Source organism: Pectinophora gossypiella, chromosome 21 (assembly GCF_024362695.1).
Source record: "Pectinophora gossypiella chromosome 21, ilPecGoss1.1, whole genome shotgun sequence".
Classification (NCBI taxonomy): Eukaryota; Metazoa; Arthropoda; class Insecta; order Lepidoptera; family Gelechiidae; genus Pectinophora; species Pectinophora gossypiella.
In genome coordinates this window covers 10655088-10678203 of record NC_065424.1, presented here as the reverse complement: position 1 = coordinate 10678203, position 23116 = coordinate 10655088, and the positions used below count along the sequence as shown (strand labels likewise).

Below are 23116 nucleotides of genomic sequence, written 5' to 3'. Positions count from 1 at the left end.
AAGCGCTAGGCTCACGATCTAGAGATCCGGATACGATTCCCTATGGGGACAATGTCCAAATCGTTTTGTAAGACTGTCCTTTGTTTGGTTAGGACTTTGTAGACTTGAATCTCATGATTGTCTGACAAATAAGATGATTCCGTGCCTCGGAAAGCCCGTTAAGCCGTTGGCCCCGGTTACTACTTACTGATGTAAGTATGTAATCGTTACATGAGTCATGTCAGGGGCTTTTGGCAGCTCAATAATAATCCTGACACCAGGGCTGTTGAGGTTAGTATTCCACCTTACACCCCACACGATAAGAAGATGAGCTATGTCAGCAGCCATATTGAGGGCAGATGAGGTCGGTCATTCATCTCACAATCACAACCCGTACGTGAAATGAGTAGGAGTTATTTTAAAAATCTTATCTTCTCATAAATAATATGTTCAAGGTGTTTTACCCCAAAGAATATGTAAGTAAACATTAAATTATCAAGCAAGAAATTCTCAACCAAACCTCTCCGTGTTTACGCAGAATTTGGTTAATCCTCTTTGCGAAAGGGAAATGTGTATTTCAAAAGCTTTGCTCAAGAAATATTACGTTTGACATAGAATTCCAAGAGTAAATAAAGACCTAAATTGTAATAAACTTTCATTCTACAAAGAGGCAGTATAAATATAGCTTTTCTGCTGGAGTGAGATTGAATAGAAGACATAGAAAACACACTCCGTCCGTGTCTTCGTTTTACTCTAATGGTTATAGCGGTGAGCTCACGATCTGGAGGTCGGGGTTCGATTCCCGATGGAGACACTGTCAAAATCTCTTTTTGTGACTGTCCTTTTTTCTTCAACTATTTTATACAACAGACTTGTTCTAACCTAACTTTTTCCTTAGGGTTAGCGGCGAATCGCCGAACAGCGCCATCTATTCACGCGAACGCATCAACTGAGGGGCAGCTGCGCTCGCGTCGAAAGGCGGCTAAGATGCTCGTCGCTGTCGTCGCCATGTTTGCTGTCTGCTACTTCCCCGTGCATCTCCTTTCAGTGCTCAGGTAAAACATTCATATTATTATCTATTCTCTGGCGCATCAGGTGACTGGTTATGTATTTTCCTCAGATTTACTGCGGCAATGCAGGAGTGAAGGGCTAAGTCACAGGGCCACTCTTTAAACGAGTACCGTATCCCCCACTTTAGGAGTCTGTCGCACTAATATATTTAACATTTAGTGAGACTTACAGTTCAATTTGTCAAAAAAGTTAATGTGACATAGTACCAAAGTGTATACATATTAATGCTCGTGACCGTAAAACATGCTGCCGGTCGGCATACGTCAGGAGTGCAATATAAATAAATGCAGTCTTTATTTAAATATCTTATGCTAAAAATCTCTTAGTTATAAATTAACTGTACGTATATATATTTTAAAACATAATAATAACTTGCAGCGAACTCCACTCCCACAGACAAACCGAGGAATTGGTTTTGTGGGGTTTTTATTGTACCATTATTGTTTTGTCATCATCATCATCAATTTAAGAGTAACGCTCTTGTCGGTGCAGCATTTTCCATGCTACATTTTAGGGAAAAATAGGGCAGTGGTTTCCCTCTTGCCTTCCGCCCCGCAGTACTCTGTCTGACGCAAGTGGGACGGCGCCCAGAGTAGTCTATTACAAAGCCATACTAGGACTCCTGTCCTCCGCCTCTGAATAGTACTGACAGTTACTGCTGCCCTTTGTTTATATTTTTTGTATCCTATGAAAAATAAATACTTTACTTACTTACTTACAAGTTATCAAAACACAGCTACTGATGATACGAAGTCATAGATGAATATGATGAACCATAAATATGATGGAGAAGGGAACGGCCAATCCATAACAAAAAAAAACAGAATCAAAAGAAATGTGTCAATTTCAATAAAATGTGACCACCCAAATCCCCTGGTAGTTGCGGCTTCCGAATACATCCCGGTTAGGGACGTTACTGAAAAGTATCGGCGTCCGAAGGACGTAATATACGATACCGACGATCCGATTACTATAGCTATAGAGGCAGCCAATCAGCTCGCGACAGCAAACACTTCACGACCGATTTCCCTCAATCAGCGCATATCGTATCAAATATTTTTCCTCTCAAACGACGCCCTGAGCCGATGCTCGCGCCCAACTGGGCACCTTCAGGCCTGTTGTCTTAAATGTTGTACCGGGTGAGAGCCTTCAGCGCTCCCCATTTGTCCGGCCAAGTAGTTAATACCATATGCGGCAAATCACGTAGAAAAATATTATAAATATTATTTAAGTGTTATGAATTATTTCTTTTTATTTTGGTGCAATAAAGTGAATTTGTATTGTATTGTAAAAAATAAAATAAAAAACAATAAAATGTAATCTCAAGGGTCTCAAGACGGCCAATGCACTCGTACAAATGAATTCAACCAGTATGCACCATTACACAGACTTTAAAAAGTAATCTAGAAAAAAGGAAAATCTTGTTTACGTTAAGCGAAGTTTCGTCTAGTCAAAACATTCAGGGTAATTCACATAAAAAAGTGGAATCGAAGTAAATGAAATTTGAATAGAATTACTTTAATTACATTAAATATGGCTGCTGTTTGGATGGCAAAATACTGGGCTGAAAATATTTGAATGCCATCGACACTTTAAGAAAAAGAAGTAAATTCAAGCATAGACATAAGCTCACGACTGTATCCCAATAGGTGTAGTCAGAGGTACATCCATCGCAAGATGAACTAATCATCCACGCCTCACCGAGATTTCTGTTAGACCAATGTGATAAGTAGTGAACGGTATAAATGAATTGAATTCGATTCCCTTCTTTTTCTTCAATCGTATAGGTTGTGAGGTGGATTACCGACCCCCTCAATCCTGGTGTCAGGGTTACTATTGAGCCGCTTGACATGGCTCACGTAACGACTATTAACTTACATCAGTAAGTAACCGGGACCAACGGCTTAACGTGCCGAAGCACGGATCATCTTTCTTTGGGACAATCAGGTGATCAGCCTGTAGTGTCCTATAACCAAACAAGCAATTCCCTTGACAGCTCAGTATCGTAAAGTTATAAAACTAAACTACCTTCCGAGTACATTCCGCTTAGGGACGGTACTGAAAAGTATTGGCGTCCGAAGGACGTAATATACGATTCCGACGACCCGATCACTCTAGCCATAGAGGCAGCCAATCAGCTCGCGACACCAAACACTTCAGGTCCCCGATACCGACCCCGCCGGCGTGGTCGACGATTTCCCTCATTCAGCGCTTATCGCTATCGACCCACTAGGGTCGATTAATTCTTTCAAATATTTTTCCTCTCAGACGACGCCCTGAGCCGAGGTTCGCGCCCAACTGGGCACCCTCAGGCCTGTTGTCTTAAACGTTGTACCGGGTGAGAGCCTTCAGCGCTCCCCATTTGTCCGGCCAAGTAGTTAATGCCATCTGCGGCAAATCTACAATAAGTCACAAAAAAAAAAAAACTAAACTATATGCCTTGAGTTAATACTAATAAACATATCACTCAAGGGTAGATCCTTGAAATAGATCACCATTGATTCATATGTCAATTCGTCTGAAGGATACTTAAGATGGTCATCATCTTCCTCTTAGCGTTATCCAAAAATTCAAATTCAAATATATGTATTTTTATTTAGTAGGTAACATAGTTACACTTTGAATTGTCAATTTTTACATAACGAACGCCTCATCCGCCTAAAATGCCTCATCCGCCTTGCTGCCCATCAAAGGTAAAAAAAAAAACAGAAATCTATATCGCAATGAAATTGTATTCGAATACGACGGAAAAGCAGTTGTATCGAAGAGTTATAGACACAGCCAGAACCCATAGCTTTGATTTATGGCGTCAGGAACGTGGTCTATAAATTGTATGCCACTAGCAGCGGTTTACTGGCCATGCGTCAACGCTCGTGGATGCAAAATATTGAAGAACAAATGCGATTTATAGCCACTGACATCCAACTTGTAAACAAATAGACTCACACTCGCTAAGGAGTTTTCCTAAAAAACGTTCGAACCGAGGTGTTTCTTTACTTATGTCATTAACTACTTGGTTGAAAACGAATTGTAAATTTTAATTTTGAAACTCTTTAATTGAAACAATAAAATTTTAAAGCAATACCTACCAAGTTCTATTATAATGCGATCACAATAATAATTCATCATTATTTTAAGCCCCAAATTTACAACACCACACTGATTTATGTTTTAAATAAGTAATCGTATATTTTGTAGACTTTGTTATTTATTGGATTATGCTTTGAAACAATTAAACAAAATGTATTCTGTTTGTCATAATTGTGTAGGTTCTTTGTTCAGGTTCGTATTCTAGGAACTAAATTAGAATCCGTGGTATAAGATGACCAGGTATGCTCAATCTTATGACAAGCCGCCATTGCAAGCCCTTTGATGAAGTAAGTGTTACCACTGCGTTACAATTAAATTGGTATCTCCAACATTCCAAGAACGTAAATTATATTATTGAAAATAAACTGAATTACTGATTAATGTATTTATTTACTATTACTTGTCACACTATATAGAAATCATTAAAACTGCAAGTAAATCTTTTGCTCAAAATTCAAAATTTCGGCAATCATTGGTTTAGGCTTGTGCTGGATTCGATCCTGTGACCTTAGAGTGAGAGACAAACTTTGTACCAACTGGGCTACCACGGATCTTTCTTTTGAGTACTATAAACTTTTATCTTTATTGTTGGTTATTTCGATTCTTGATCCTTTACAACCAACACGGTTGAACAATATGACCAGCAGTTTACCATTCTCAATTTCCCAGGTTTGCTCTGGACGTTCAACAGAGCAACGTGATGACCTGCATCGCTCTCATCTCACACGTGCTCTGCTACGCCAACTCTGCCGTCAACCCTCTCATCTACAACTTCATGAGCGGTAAGTTCTATATCTTTGTCTTTCTTACTTTCTGTTCCATTTTCTAACTTGTTTTCTTTACCTTTTGCTTCTTTCTTTTCCTTTGCTTTTGTTGTCGTGGTCACTTTTTGAAAATACTTAAGTTTATTTTCTTACTTATTAACATTGTAAGTAGGTAGTTCGTTTTCATTTCTTGAGTCATATCAGGATTCTTTTGCGGTTCCTTTACAACCCTCACCACAGTTTTGATGAGGTCGCTCATTGACATCATATTGTTATAGAGTGTAGTTTTCTTAATCATTTTTAGTAATTAGAATTAGTATTTTGACTTATTTTCTAAAATATCATGCCGTATTAGCAACAGTAAGTTCTTTTTTCATTCATTCAGATTTCATGTTTGGATCACTGGACCGTAATTAATATCTCATGAATTCCACGTGCCCGGTTAATGAAAATAAGCTTGTCCCCTATTACATGGTAATTAAACATAGCTGGCGAGGAGTGGATGTGTTTGCTATACACCTTTGCCTACTAAATAAATAAATAACTGACAAATAACTGTCTATTCCCGATAGGCAACTGTCTTTATATATATTTTTTTTATTTTTAAATTTTATAGAAACATCAATCATAAATAACAATTAAGTCTATATATTTGTTATTATTTTTTTCTTATAATTAGATGCTCAACGTTGTTCCTTAATACATACATACATACATACATAAACTCACGCCCGTAATCCCTAATGGGGTGGGCAGAGCCACAAGTAATCAAAGACAACTTGCAGCCACTGTTGATACGAAGTCCAAAGATGGATATGATGAACCTTATGGTGATAAGGGATCAGCCTATCGCCCCTTAATAAAGAAGACTAAACAATAGAATGCTTGATTTTCTAGAAACTTGTTCCTTTTAATTGTTCTTACAATAGTAGCTCGAAACTCGAGGCCAAACAAATAAGGAGTAACAATGTTAAAGCAAATGGAAAAATTCTCGGAACATTTTACTAGTGTTGTACCAGGGTCGGGCGCCGCTCGAGTTACAAATGGCACAGTAACATCAGAATTAAACAAACTGTCTGATTTTGTCTCTAACATGATGGACTAATGTTATGGGCGATAGGCTGATCCCTTATCACCATAAGGTTCATCATATCCATCTTTGGACTTCGTATCAACAGTGGCTGCAAGTTGTCTTTGATTACTTGTGGCTCTGCCCACCCCATTAGGGATTACGGGCGTGAGTTTATGTATGTTTATGTATGTCTGATTTAAGCGCTAGCGTATTATGCTTACAAAATAAACAAATAAAATGGGTAGTTACGTGGTGTTACTGACACTTTACCGAATACTGAAGGGATGATTTAGCTCATCATAAACGTCAAAACACTTAATGACTAAGGAAATTGTATGAAAAAGCACACTGTGACGTCATAGAAAAACGTGATAAAATGTCGGACTTAATATTACGTTTTTCTTGATTAAAAATCTTAAATAAGTTAAATAGAATAAAGAAAATGTTTTTCGTTAGTTTTAGATGTCTTTATTTAGTAATCAGAATTTCATAATTTATCTTGAACCTAGTACACGACCCAATTCCCGACGAGAATATTTTACTCCAACTATTCAAATCAGTTACTTACTTTTAACTAAACGTCAAAATACGAAATGACTAAGGAAATTGTATGAAAAAGCACACTGTGACTAAAATAAACACACATTCAGAATTTGCACCATATAATTGTATTCTTCCAGTTTAATAATATTTTCAATTTTACAACATAGAATCAGATTACTTATACACACGTAGCCACAATACGTCCGTTTCGTAGAGAAGTCAGCATAGAAGTGAGCTAGCTGTTCACGGAGTTCGAAAAGGTAGCCTCGTGGAGCGGGGGAAACTATTTGTACGAATGACAGCATTTCAAGATGTTGCCATTTGAGTGCCTATTAAAATAACTAAAAATGCAGATCGACAACATGATGTAATAAAATGTCGGACTTATAAGTTAAATAGAAAAAAAGAAAATGTTTTTCGTTAGTTTAAGATCTGTCTTTATTTAGTAATCAGAATTTCATAATTTATCTTGAACCCGGCCCAATTCCCGGCGAGCATATATTTTGCTCCGTTGCAGTGGGTATGTAGCGTCGGGCACGTGCCAGTCGGACGGTCGGCGTGCCTGACACGCTCCTAGTATGATACGGTGTAGTAGGCAAAAGCTTCGTTAATTAATACTCATGGTCTAGTGGTTAAAAGCTTCGGGCTGACAATATGAGAACCGAGATCTTACTTATCGGACAATCAGGTGTTTTTTACCTGCAGTATCCTTACCAAACTAGGAACAGTTTCATAAAGCGATTTTTTTTTCGTATACCCACCAATCTGATCGATTCGGAGGTCCCGGGTTCGATTCCCGGTGAGGACATATCACAAAAATCACTTTGTGGTCCCTAGTTTAGTCAGGACATTACTGGCTGATCACCAAATTGTCCGAAAGTAAGACGATCCGTGCTTCGAAAGACACGCTAAGCCATTGGTCCTGGTTACATGAGTAAAGTCAGGGGCCTTTGGCGGCTCAATAATAACACTGACACCAGGATTGATGAGGTTGGTCATCTACCTCACAACCCACACGATAGAATAAGAAGGGAATCGAGACTTCAGGATAATGAGACCAACCATAGAAGCCGTTAAAGTATTAGGTAAGATGTGAATCATGTCCCCCCCCCCCGGATGTGTCATCCCCCTTAGAAAGAAAGAAAGGAGAAAGAAAATCATTTATTTTGGAAATAAGTAACAAATAAAAGAGTGCAGGTGCAGGTCGTGTCGTATAAGGAGGTGAAGGATTTGGCGGAAAGAAGAGAGGAATGGCGAGTACTCTACCAACAAGAGCGCAGCTCTTAAATAAAGAGAGAGAGAGAAATAAGTAGGTAGGTACACAGAGGCAAAGAAGACTGAACAAAATAGTACTTATAATTGTAATCTCTAAAAAGGGCCATCAGCCCAGCAAAATGTAGTGGCACTCCGACGTTGAGGGCGTGCCACAACGCTGATTTTCAGCTGTGCCCTAACACAGATCCTGATCTAATTAACTGGATGTTTATTTTGATCTAATTAATTCCGTCTTTACCTATCTTATTATGTAGCTTATTATTTTCCTTGTTGGATTAATTTTAATTAAAGAACAAAATAATTAAAATTATTACTTTTATTAACAATTAATTTATAATATTTCGTGCTTTTATCAATTTATTTTTAAATGCCATTTTTTTTAAACAACAAAAAAAAACGAAAATACGAAAAAACAATAATAATAATAATTAAAATAATAATAATAATATAATTTAATGATATAATTTTTTCGAAAATTCGAAGCTTCAAAAACGACGCAACGATATCACAAGAACTCGTTTTTGTTATGACGGCATAAATAATTTCTAAGAAATATTTTTCCTCTAGGCGTATGGGAAAAACATTTATTTGGTAGTTTAAAAAAGGTAACGCCAATGATGAAGAAGAGTCCTTTAAAAAATATACGAGTTCTTTTTTCCAAAGTAACATAATATTCAGCTGGAAGATTGGATATTAGATATATGTCTTTGATGATGAACTTTCCTGTACTGTCATTTATTAATCACCATCTCCCTAGCGATATCCCGTTTTCCCAGAGTCCGCTTATCTAACCTGAAGATTTGACAGGTCCGCTTTTATACAGAAGCGACTGTCTGTCTGATTTTCCAACCTGCGAAGGGAAAACCAGCCCAATTTAGGTTAGGTTACACACCTCCAAAACGCAATATTTGACTTCACTGCTAACCACGCGCAAAAACAGTTTCGGAAATCTTGGTCTAAGGCCGCGCTGAGTACAAACCTGCAACCTCACATTGACAGTCAAGCGTTTCGACAACTAGGCTACCGCGATTCATCTGTGTTATTTCGCCCAAATAAGACGCAAATACGCAGCAAAAGCAATAAAATAATTCACTTTAATGTGATGTAGGAAACCACGACGGTAACCGAATCTCATTTTGCCGACATCATATTAATTTACTCAAAGGTAACTGCGTATTTACTCACCAACAAATAACGTATTTTAACACGGTTGGATCGGATTAAGGGGTACACAATTTAATATAATTATTTAGGACACTGCTAATTACTGAAGGACAGCCATCTAAATACTAGATAAATCCTCGTGTTGTCTAGAGATGGCGATAAAAGCTAAATTGCGTTCAGCTGCTTAACTTTCCAGGCATGTAGAGACACGAATCCATCAGATAGGTCATTAGACAGACCTCATCAGTGGTTTAAAACTGAATTCGACGTTATGAGTTTGAATTCATATTTGGATCACAGGTAAGCTTCAGAGCAACACGTCCGCCTATTTTTGCTAATGTTTTATAAATATTTTTTTGTTTGTTTGTGTACAGTATATTTGATTGTACAATAAAGTATGTTATGTGAGACTGCCGTTGCCGGTTCCACCCCACGGTCGTACTCCTGCAAATAACTACGACAGCTCTACTGCTTCTCAAATTCCATAGCCACTATACCGACAACGTATATTTTATGTGATAGGCTGCAATTTTTTTTTCGTATAATACTGCATCTAATCTAATCTAGCCTACAAGATCCCACTGCTGGGCAAAGGCCTCCCCTTCCTCTTTCCATGTTTCGCGGTCCTGTGCGTACTCCGGCCAGTCCCTCCGGCACACGGCACCACGACGCCTGTACCCGTCATGAGGCACCCAATGCGTGACGATCCGTGCCCACCGCTCAGGGTGCATGCGACAAACATGTCCTAAATATAAAATACTGCATACAAAAGTATTTTTTTTTTTTTTGATAAATAGCCGATAATACTAAGAATTTTAGCTTTCTTGTAATAAGAAGGGATCTCCTTACATCATAGTCGATATTTGATTTTTTGCCCTGCAGGTTATAATACACAAGAAGACCCTTTAATATACTATCGCGGAGCTCCATGCGTCGTAAAGTTGGCGGACGAGTGGAGTGCAAAATTAAAGTATGAATTATTTGCTCATACTTGTATGGCGCAGGTTTCGCGCTCACTTGACCCTTCCGATCTATTTCTTCTATTCCGTGGGCGACTGTGAGCCTGTGATCGGCAGCGTTTGCGGTGGGCCTAAGGCTGCTAGAGCTCCGAAGCGAAGCGAGGCAGCGGAGTGCAGAAACGTAAAAATATTAACCATTACAGAGAGTAAACCACCTGCATGGCTGGACTCACTATCCGGAGGTCCCAGGTTTGAATCCCGGTGGGTACAAATCATAAAAAAACACTTTGTGGTCCGTAGTTTGGTCAGGACATTACAGGCTGATCACCAGATTGTCCGAAAGTAAGACGATCCGTGCTTCGGAAGGCACGTTAAGCCGTTGGTCCCGGTTACTACTTACTGATGTAAGTGAGTAGTCTTTACATGAGCCATGTCAGGGGCCTTTGGCGGCTCAATAGTAACCCTGATATCAGGATTGATAAGGTTGGTACTCCACCTCACAACCCACACGATAGAACATCAGTAAGCAATAACCGGGACCAAAAGCTTAACGTGCCTTCCAAAGCACGGATCATTTTATATTCGGATAATCAGGTGATCAGCCTGTAATATTCTAACCAAAATAGGGATCACAAAATGATTTTTTGTGATTTGTCCCCACCGGGATTCGGACCCGGGACCTCCAGATCGTGAGCACAACACTCAACCACTGGACCCCGGAGGCCATCTCTAGCAATAATGGGTTATCTCTATAATGCATGGGCTATAGGCTGATAATCTATTCATTGTATTGTTCGTCATTATGTATTCTGTATCTATTTACCAAATTGCAAAGCTAATTACTGTTTAATCTAGATCCCTAATCTGAAGTGTTGTTCCGGAAAACTATAACACACAACATAAACAGCCCCACAACACCAGATATGCTCAAAACTGACAGGTAGCATTTTCAAGGTTAGCCCAGCTGACGTCATCCGATCCTGCGTTGCCATTTTATAAAAAATAAATTACCCGCGTCCAATGTTTTTAATTTACTTTGCAAGGAAATTTTGTACTTTTAATAAAAGATTTACGTACAGTTTTAATGATTTTTGTATACGTGACAAATATTAGTTATTAAATACATTAATAATTCAATTAATTTTCAATAATAAATTTCGCGTCATTGGAATGTTGGTGATACCAATTGGATGGTAACTAGAAATCAGAAATCAGAATCATTTATTCAACGTAATTATCATGGATAAACTTGTTGAAGGTCAATGTAACATTTTTGAATTTACGTCATTTCGCAAGGTGTTATGGCTGAGGAGAAGAAATGACAAGAAACTGCAACAGCAACATATCTTTTAAAAACCAATGAGGATATACATTACAAGTTATTTAATAACTAGAGGAACACATTCAATACCAGACATTTTTATCATTTAGGTAGTCATTAATCTTATAATAAGCTTTTTTACAGAAAGTAAGCTTCACGTGAGCTTTAAATTTATTTTCTGACAAATTTAAAATATTATCTGGTATTTTATTGTAAAAACGTATACATAACCCCAAAAAAGATGAATTTAATTTACTTAATCTAGAATTTTGAATAGCAATTTTATGTTTATTTCTTGTATTGTAAGTATGCCTTTCACAGTTTCTCGGAAGGAGAGATAAGTTTTTACGTACATACATAATGTTTTCATATATATATTGACTTGCGACCGTCAGTATATTTATTTCTTTAAACAGCTCCCTCAAAGAGTCCCGACAACGCAGCTTATAATATAACACTTACTTCATCAATGGGATAGCAATGGCGGCTTGTCATATGAGCATACCTGCAGGCTTAGCACCGTAAGCCTGCGACTCTTTCTCGCCTCGACATGCATCACCCGTCACTCTCTCACAGTACTGCACAGAAAGAGACAGATGATCTCTGTCGCGGCGAGAAAGAGTCGCGTGCTTACGGCGCTAAGCCCGCTGGTGTTCTTATAAGTACTATGTAACAGCCTATATACGTCTCACGGTTGGTCACAGGCCTCCGTTTAATCAAATAAATAGGGAAAAACTCTGTAATTCACACAAAATAAACATTAAGAGCATAACGTATAAACAATTACAAGTAAAATTACTTACTTGTACAAAAAGTTATTGCTACGGTAGCAATTTATATATACCAGGCAAGCTTTATGTATAGGATACAATTTTAGTAAAACCGTAGCGGCGACAATTTATATCTCGTAAATTATATTTGTATTCAAATCTCACGCAATCACATTAGTTTGGGTATTAACGTTTATAGACTGCTGGGGTCTATATGGCCGGGCATAAAACTTAATTGTTATTACTATTTGCTTTTTGATGATAGAAATCATGCCATAGCTTTTCTGCCAAACTTGAAATGGAAGAGAAAAGCATAAAGGCAATAAACAATTAAAATAGACAATATTTTATGAAGTTTGGCGCAATTATTAAATCTATACTTATAATAAATCTGTAGAGAGGTCAATTCTGTACATTAAATATTTTTTCAAAATAACTATCAGGGGGTGATAAGTGGTCGATACTGATGCCAAAAATGCAATCAGTAAAATTTTTGTCTGTCTGTCTGTCTGTCTGTCTGTCTGTCTGTCTGTCTGTATGTTCCTTATAGAAACAAAAACTACTGGACGGATTTTAATGAAACTTGGTACAATTATTCTTCACACTCCTGGACAGGTTATAGTATACTTTTCATCACGCTACAATCAATAGGAGCAGAGTAGTGAAGGGAAATCCTTTTGTATGAAAAATCTAAACCACTCAAGTTAGACGTTTGAAATTTGGCATGCAGGTACCTTAGATACCGTAGAGGTGCACTAAGAAAGGAATTCCCGAAATTCTTACGGGAACGGGAATTACGGGAAAATCCTTTTGTATGAAAAATCTAAACCACTCAAGTTAGACGTTTGAAATTTGGCATGCAGATACCTTAGGTACCGTAGAGGTGCATTAAGAAAGGAATTCCCGAAATTCCCACGAGAATGGGAATTAGCGGGAAAATCCTTTTGTATGAAAAATCTAAACCATTCAAGTTAGATGTTTGAAATTTGTCATGCAGATACCTTAGATACCGTAGAGGTGTACTAAGAAAGGAATTTCCGAAATTCCCACGGGTACGGGAATTAGCGGGAAAATCCTTTTGTATGAAAAATCTAAACCACTCAAGTTAGAAGTTTGAAATTTGGCATGCAGGTACCATAGGTACCGTAGAGGTGCACTAAGAAAGGATTCCCAAAATTCTCACGGGAACGGGAATTAGCGGGAAAATCCTTTTGTATGAAAAATCTAAACCACTCAAGTTATACGTTTGAAATTTGTCATGCAGGTACCTTAGGTACCGTGGAGGTGCATTAAGAAAGGAATTCCTGAAATTCCCACGGGAACGGGAATTAACGGGAAAATCCTTTTGTATGAAAAATCTAAACCATTCAAGTTAGATGTTTGAAATTTGGCTCGCAGGTACCTTAGATACCGTAGAGGTGCAATAAGAAAGGAATTCCCGAAATTCCCACGGGAACGGGAATTAGCGGGAAAATCCTTTTGTATGAAAAATCTAAACCACTCAAGTTTGACGTTTGAAATTTGGCATGCAGGTACTTTAGTAAACTTAAAGCTTAGTTGCAACAGGATATTACAAAATTCCCACGGGAACGGTAGTTAGCGGGAAAAAACATTTGTATGAAAAAATCAAATCTAAATAAAAGGAGAAACTGACTGACTCAGTGACTGATATATCAACGCATAGCCTGAACGGCTAAACGTAGGCATTTGAAATTTGGAAGGGACATAGCTTAGGTACCGTAGAGGTGCACTAAGAAAGGAATTCCCGGAATTCCCACGGGAACGGAAATTAGCGGGAAAATCCTTTTGTATGAAAAATCTAAACCGCTTAAGTTAGACGCTTGAAATTTGGCATGCAGGTACCTTAGTTAACTTAAAGCTTAGTTGCAACAGGATATAGCAAAATTCCCATGGAAACGGGAGTTAGCGGGAAAAAAACATTTGTATGAAAAAATCAAAACCGCGTAAGATAGATGTTTTCAATTCAATTCAATTAAATTATTTATTGCATTCCATGTTACTACATGGAATGCAATAAATAATTTAATTGAAAATCAATGGGGTGTTACATAGGCATAGGAACTAAAACATGGACCCTGTAGGGCACAGCAACGTTGAAGGGAAGAGAGGAAGTGTGTATTAAAATTAAAACTCAATGAACAATCAATTAAAAAAAAAATCAATTCAATCAATTGATTCAATCTAGCATGCATGCATACCTTAGTAAATATAAAGTTTATTTTTGGCTGTATTTTGAAAAATGGGAGTTATTGGGAAAAAAATTGTATGAAAAAATCTAAACTGCATAAGTATGCACTCCCACACACACAAAGATCTCTCTCTTATATAACACGCCACGCGGACGAAGTCGCGGGCAAAAGCTAGTATTAAATAAAGACAGATCTAAAGGTGTCAAAAAACCGTTTTCTTTTTCTATTTGTTAAGTAAACAAAGAAAAATGTAATAATTAGTGCGAAATTTTTTCACGTTTTTCTATGACGTCACAGGTTGCTTTTTCATACAAATTCTATAGTAATTTCGTGTTTTGACGTTTAGTAAAAAGTAACTGGTTTGACTAGTTGGAAACTACCCTATTTAAATTTGGAACGCGGTCCACCACATGATATTTAGGTGCCTAGTTATTTATTCGTAGGCCTAGTTTCATAAAATAACTTTAGGTGCCTAGTTTCATAAAATAACTTAAAGTTATTGTTTGTTTTATCTGGCACAAGATCCTTTTATTTTGACGTGACTTATCGTAGATAGCCTCTATATATACCTTCTTGGCCGGAGAGGATTTTTAAGTCTAGGTATTTGAAAGAACACCAGGTACCCCGCCGTCGTAGTCGCCGATTTCCCTCAATCAGCGCTTATCGCTATCGACCCACTAAGGTCGATTAATTCTTTCAAATATTTTTCCTTTCAGACGACGCCCTGAGCCGAGGTTCGCGCCCAACTGGGCACCCTCAGGCCTGTTGTCTTAAACGTTGTACCGGGTGAGAGCCTTCAGCGCTCCCCATTTGTGCGGCCAAGTAGTTAATGCCATCTGCGGCATCTACAATAAGTCACGTCAAATAAAACACTAATTCTAAGATAAACCTTCCGCGACTCCGTCCTCAGTTAAAGCGTCCTTACGGAAGATTTTGAACTCAGCTCAAAATCGATATTTATAGACGCCTCAACCTTATCTCGAGCTTTCTCCAGTGAGGTTGAGTAGAGGCTTGACGTCATTTTTTTCGTATTATTATGTTGGCAGTATAAATTACCACACTTGACTCCAGTGAGTAAAAAAAAATTGACTCAAAACATACATTCAAACTTTTAGCAAAAAACAAAAAATACAGAAAGACATGTTGGTTCGTATAACAATAAAATACTGTGCCTCTTATTTATTTATTTTTGTTCGGTGTAATACACCAAACACGCGTCTAACGCAAACACGTTATGCGTCGTCAGCACATTGCCGACGCATCGCGGTAATTTATATTTTATAATTAGTGCATTTTCCGGTATCGGCGCGACCGGGTGCATTCGAAACATATTAACATTCAACATTTATTCTACTTTAGTAAACATTAATTATCTCCAGAACTGTCTTTTAATAATCAACACTCACTGACAATCCTCACTACTGAGCTAACCGAACATTGGTCCTTCGAGCCGTTACAAGGACCCCGCGAATCGTACACGTGTCTGTGAGTGTGCCGCGTGTAACTTGTGGGGTGAACTGAACTAGTGAACACTAACATTTAACATTACTGGAGTGAAAGAGTGCTGCGTGTGACTTGTGCACATGAACGTTAACATTGCTGGAGTGAAACATAGAGGATTGCGGTAACTTAAGGAGAGGTTTGGTGAAACATTGGCTGAGAGAAGATATTCAAGTAAGATCTTTCCTTATTAAACTAACATTTCAAGATGGAGCAAGGCGGAAACCTGTACGAGAGGCAACTGGAGATTAAACAGAAGATTGAATCGCTTTATACTAACTTTAAAAAAGATGGGGCAGAGCGGAAGTCTAAAGTAGATTATTTTAAAAAGCGTTCTGAAACATTAGTCCAACTATGGACGGAATTTGAGTCGAATCATGAACAATTATGTAAGTCAGAAAGCAGGACACATCCTTATTTCGTGACTATATGTCATGAAAAAGCGCGTGATACATTTTTGGAACTAACAACATTACTGAACGAGGGTTATAAGAAGTTAGCGAAGCAGTGCGACGCGTCTGTTGACTCTGCCGGCACGTCTGGGGGTCGGAACATCCCCCACACGGAGGACGAGCTGCCGCCGCCGTCCATAGAGCAACCGCCGCCGTCCGACGAACACAGCGAGGAAAACACAACCTTTTTCTCGCCCAAGAAACAAGATGCAGGCTCGCGGAGTAAACTTGATGAGATGTACCGCAAACAACAAGCAAATATGAGAGCTTTTACACGCACTGTATCTAACATTAATGTGGATTTACTAACAGAAAAGTGGGAATTAAATGATGCTCTGAAAACACTTGAATCTCGTTGGTCAGTTATAGATTCTTTACATTGGGAGATTGAAAGTGAGGCATATCAATCGGATATTATGTATGAAACAATATTTAACAGAGATGAAAAGATATTTAACAGTTTGAAGAAAGAAATTAACAAGAAGATATGGTCGGTCGCTCACAGAGACAAATCAACTCCAACATTAGAGATACCAGTATTTCATGGAAATTACAATTCATGGGTATCTTTCAAGGATTTATTTAATGAAGCTATTCACTACAACACTGCTTTATCTAACGCCCAGAAGATGCAGTTTTTAAAAGGCAAGGTGAAGGGAGAAGCTGAACGCCTCATTCAACATCTGCAGATAAGCTCTGATAACTATTTAGTATGTTGGGAGATATTGAACAATCGTTACAACAACAAAAAGATGATATTTACCTCTCACATGAATATTTTATTCGGTTTACCTAACATGCAACAACAATCAGCGGGACTAATCAAAAAGATGTATGACACAACTACGGAGTGCCTACATGCAATTAAGAATCTGGGCGTAGACATAAATACTTGGGACCCTATGCTGATTCATGTTTTGTCCCAAAAACTCGACTCTGAAACTCACAAACATTATATTGAGTCGCTTAAAAACTCAAAAGAATTACCGATTTTACAAGAATTTTTAGATTTCATGGAAACTAAATTCACCACTCTAGAGTCATCTAGACGCAAACAAGATTCAGCACCCCAGAAACCCCATCCTCAACAACAACAACAGCAACAACATATGCCCGCGTTCAAAAAAATCATTTCCTCAATTCAATAACCGAAACAATTTTCATCAACAAAACAATGGAACAAACCGAGGTTATGCACATCCAACAGTAGCGAAGTTACAACATATTTCCGGTATCAAATGTCCTCTTTGCAAGAATCCACATGGAATATATAATTGCAAATTTTTTTTACAAATGCCGAGTGAAAAAAGATATCATACAATTAATAGACTTGCATTATGTATCAATTGCCTTTTTACGCATAACGGAAATGCATGCAATTCCACAAAAACATGCCATAAGTGTGGTGGTCAGCACAACACACTTATCCACGAGGCTTCTGTAAAATCCACATCAGCAAACGTGCCTTCGACTCCTATGTCAATGGCTAACATGGCAACAACTTCTAAGAGCGACGTAAATGGAGTAAACAAGTCAGAGTTATCACGGAATAATGATACGGAAATTTTATTAGCCACGGCCTTGATTAACGTGAAGAAAGCAGATGGAACATTACACACACTGAGAGCTCTAATTGACCAGGGTTCCCAAATTTCTATCATAACAGAGCAAGCGGCCCAAATACTTAACATTAAAAGAGAAAACTGCAAGGGAGTAATATATGGAGTTGGACAGAGAGAGAACAATTGTAAAGGAAAACTTAACATTACTTGCAGCTCCATTTACCACAACTTTACCTTCAAGGCTGAGGTAATCATTATGAACAATTTGATAAAAAGCCTACCACACAAATCTTTCGCTAAACCAGACTGGTCTATCATACAAAATCTTAATTTAGCTGACCCTCAATTCTACATTAGTCGCCCGGTAGATATACTACTCGGGGCAGACATATACTCTAACATCATTTTGACTGGTATAATTAAGACTGAAGACGCGTCACAGCCGATGGCGCAACAGACTCAACTTGGCTGGCTTTTATGCGGAAATGCGAGAACTTACCATTGTAACGTAGTGATCAACAATTTGGACGATATAAAACATTTTTGGGAAGTGGAAGATATTGAAGAACAAGGAGAATTATCACAGGAAGAACTAAGTTGCATTAAACATTACCAAGAAAACGTGAAACGAAACATAGACGGAAGATACGAGGTGCGACTTCCCATGAAGCCTAATTTTGAGGAAGAATTAGGAGAATCGAAAACAAAGGCTATAGCTCAATTTAGAAACATAGAAAGGAAATTTCAACGGCAAGAAAACTTAGTTAAAGCCTATAAAACATTTATGAGAGAGTACAGTGACCTGCAACATATGACACCAGTAAACAGTAATTCGAAGAACGAGTGTTATTTGCCACACCACGGAGTGGAGCGGGTCGAATCAACCACAACAAAATACAGGGTTGTATTTAATGCGTCCGCCAAAACGTCCACAGGATGCTCATTAAATGACCTGATGTACACTGGACCGAACTTACAACAGGATTTGCAGTCGCTTTTGATAAAGTGGAGACAATACAAGTATGCCTTTACTGCCGACATCGAAAAAATGTACCGACAGATACTGGTAAACGAAGAGGACCAGCCACTGCAACGAATAATATGGAGAGAGAGTCCAGAACAACCCTTACAAATATTTCAACTTAAAACAGTAACATATGGCACAAAAGCCGCACCGTTTTTGGCCATGATGACTTTACGTAAACTAGCGACAGATGAAAGGCACAACTTCCCTAACGCAGCGAAAGTAGTAGAGGAGTCATTTTACATGGATGACTTAGTACATGGGTGTTATACTATTGAACAAGCGACTGAACTAATTGACGAATTAATCAAACTTATGAAGTCGGGAGGATTTAACTTGCGGAAGTGGTCGTCAAATAATGAACAGGTATTAGAAAATATAAACATTGAAGAAAACAGAAAAGAAACAGTTTTTAAATTCAAAACAGAGAGCGTGTCAAAAACACTTGGTTTGTGCTGGAACCCAACCAACGATATATTCTTATTCAAATGTAACATATCCAAATTATCGCCTAAACCAACAAAAAGAAACCTTTTATCTGAAATATCTAAACTTTTCGACCCCTTAGGTTGGTTGTCACCCATCAGCACAAAACTAAAAATTATATTCCAGAAAGTCTGGAAAGAAAACACTCATTGGGACGAGCGGGTGTCAGATGACATCTATGACGCGTGGTCTAAAGTACAAGCAGACATTGACAGAATAAACGACTGCAAAGTGCCTAGATGGATATCATCGAATGAGAATGACGTCATCGAACTACATGGGTTCTGTGACGCTTCTATCGAGGCATATGCTTGTGTGGTATACGCGAGAGTGAAAAACACTAACAACGTAATATTGATCGCCGGAAAATCAAAACTTGTACCACACAAGAAAACACTAACATTACCGAGATTGGAGCTGAGCGGTGCTTATTTATTATCGAAGCTCATGAATAAAGTAAAACAATCACTAAACAAACATTTAATCGAAACATTTGGATGGACGGATTCTAAGATCGTTCTCGGTTGGTTGCAAGGTGAACCTAATCGCTGGAAGCCTTTCGTTGCCAACCGAGTAAAACAAATACAAGAAGTGATGCCTGAGAACGAGTGGAGGTATGTAAAATCATCAGAGAATCCGGCGGATGCTGCAAGCCGAGGCCTGACAGCATCTCAATTAGTCGAACATTCACTATGGTGGCAAGGTCCGGAGTGGTTGCCCACATTTACACCTGAAAATGAAAATCAAACATTTAACACTACAGAAGAGGAGAAAAAGTCATACTCGATAAATGCAGTTCAAGAAAAAGCAGATGATAACATAATCGACCGTTTACTAGAAAAACATAACACGTTCAGGAAAGTGCAACGTATCATTTGCTGGATTTTGCGTGCACTGACCCGTAAACAAAACAAATTACCTACGACATATATTACATTACAAGAATTGCAGAAAGCTAAGTCAGTGATTATAAAACATGTGCAGTTGAATGAATTTAGAACGGAAATAAACTACTTACGTAAACATGAAAAGGTTGAATCGAAGAGCAGTCTTTTACATTTAAATCCATTTATTGACGGAGAAGACATCTTGCGAGTTGGAGGTCGCTTGAGAGAAGCAAACATTTCGGCGGAAATGAGGCACCCAAAAATCATACCGAAGGAGTCTCGTTTGACCACACTACTAATTGACTGGGCACATAAAGATACTTTTCATGGAGGAGCTACGGTGACGATGGCCAAGCTGAGGCAAGAGTATTGGATTCCAGGAGGGAACAACGTGGTGAAGAAACAATTGAGGCAGTGTGTGACGTGCCGTAGAAATGAAGGAAAGAGGCAGCAACAACTGATGGGAGATTTGCCTGCAGCTAGAGTCAACGAAGCGACGCCATTCTACCACACTGGAGTGGACTATACCGGGTTTGTTGACATCAAGGCCAACAAGGGACGCGGAATGAAAACACTAAAGGGCTACATTGCTATTTTCATATGTATGGTGACCAAAGCCGTGCATTTGGAATTAGTGACGGAGCTTACAAGTTCAGCGTTTCTTGCTGCGCTACGACGTATGTCTGCAAGAAGAGGAGCCCCGCGTCACTTATACAGTGACAACGGAACAAACTTCGTTGGCGCTAACAGGATACTGCAAGAAGAGTGGCAGCAACTTCGTAACATCTTCAAAGACAGTTTTCTTAACGAAGTAACAGAGATGCAAATAGAGTGGCATTTTAACGCCCCATCCTGGCCTAGTGCTGGAGGTCTGTGGGAGCGTGCGGTACGGAGCCTGAAACACCACTTGAAGAGAGTTATAGGAGAACAGAAGCTTACATTCGAGGAGTACGCCACCATGTTATGCCAGCTCGAAGCTTGTCTCAACTCACGACCATTGTGTTCGCTAACCGAGAATATAGACGACATAGAGTTCCTCACACCAGCTAGTTTTCTGACAGGAAGGTCAGGTGTCACCGTCATTGAAACAGAAGAAGACGGAAGATCGCGGTGGGCCCTAACTCAGAAAATATTCAGCGATACCTGGAAGAAATGGAAAATAGAATACTTGAGCCAGTTAACAGCAAGGCGAAAATGGCAAACGCCACAACATAACATTACAATCGGAGATGTAGTCGTGATTCATGAAGAAAACTTACCACCAGGGAAATGGGCGTTGGGCAGAGTTGTGGAAACTCATCCGGGGTGCGACGGATACACTAGAGTGGTGACATTAAAAACAAAAAACGGAGTGATGAAGAGGCCAGTAGTGAAACTGGCTGTATTACCATTAGAAAAATCTAAACAAGAAAAAGAAACGACATGTGAGGAAGATAACAGTGATGATAAGGAAAGTAAGAAAGCTGGAACAAAAGGAGGAAGTTACCTAACAACATTCTGGATGACTTTATTGTTTTTGATGATGATTGTGGCTACTGGAAACTGCATTGACGTGATTTCATTAAACAAAACACAAGGATTTTATTTTGATAAATTGGGAAAAATGCAGATAATTAGAGATGAGTGGAGATTAGTTGCATACTATAATATGAATCCGTACTGGGAAGGCACATCCGCATACGTAAAATATAACGAACAACTCGAAAGTATATGCCTACAAATTAAAAACTTAGGGCATTGTAATATTATAATGTTACAATTACGTCATTCGTACAATGAACTTCAACATTATAATAAAATCCTATTAAAACATCAACTGAAACAGGAGACACGTAAACGACGCGGCCTAATAAACGGAATCGGAAACATCGCGAACACATTATTTGGCGTATTGGATGACAGATTCGCAGAGCAATACCAAAGGGACATTGAACTAGTTAAACATAATGAAAAACATCTGGTAAACTTGTGGAAAAACCAAACATCAATTGTTGAGGCCGAGTATAACTTACTGAAAAGAACCGAGGAGGCTATCCAGAAACAGCATAAACTTATTAATCAACAATTAATATCCCTAGAAAAAACTACAAACACTATGGCAAAAGTAATATCAACTGCTGAGAGCATGTCCCAATTCACGGTGGTCGCCATGGCAGCTAATAATCTATTAACACATTTGAGAAACATTCAAGAAGCCTTACTAGATACTATCACCAACGTTTATGACGGCAAAATGAACATTCACATTATCGATCCCCAACAACTGCAACTAGAACTGAACACTATATCCAGACAGCTAGTAGGAGACCTGACACTCCCAATAGAAAACATTCAGAGAGGATTAGAAAGTATATACCACCTACTGAAAATTAAGGCACGAATAACTGACGACTACATGATATTCGAGATTCTGATCCCACTTATAACAAGAGATAATTATGACATATTCAACATCATACCTGTACCGCGCCGCGCAGGTGAAAATATGATATCTATAAAGCCGATAGAAAACCACTTAGCTATCAACTTACAAAAAGATGCGTTTATACCAATACCAGAGAAAGACTTACAACAATGCATTTCGCGTGACGTAACTACCTACATGTGTTACCTAAAGGTACCTATATTTAAAATGACAACCGATAACGATTTGTGTATCAAAGATGAGATAAATCAATGCAAAACAAACATAGAGACTTGTCAGAGCAAATGGATAAGTTTATCAAAAACAAATCAATATTTTTATTTCTGTTGTAATCGGTGTCAGTTACGTACTATGTGCAAGGATCAGATTACAGCACATACTTTGAATGAATCTAACATAATTAGTGCGGAAGAAAACTGTATACTAAAATCAGATAACTTTACGGTACATTCTCATCAAGTCATGGAGAGTAAAACGGATGTAACATTCGATATACAAGTTCCAAAGATTGACCCCATAAACCACGTGATGAATATATCATTCAGAATTCAAGAAGAAAACT

General features: G+C 38.4%; 1 protein-coding gene across 1 annotated transcript in view; it reads left to right on the top strand.

Annotated features, from left to right (window-relative positions):
* Positions 1 to 23116, top strand: part of LOC126376855 (orexin receptor type 2-like) — a 35605-nt gene that overhangs the window by 5072 nt on the left and 7417 nt on the right. Inside the window, exons 5-6 of the mRNA XM_050024407.1 lie at positions 878 to 1034; positions 4810 to 4922. Coding sequence (XP_049880364.1) covers positions 878 to 1034; positions 4810 to 4922 — 270 coding nt within the window. The remainder of the gene's footprint in view (positions 1 to 877; positions 1035 to 4809; positions 4923 to 23116) is intronic.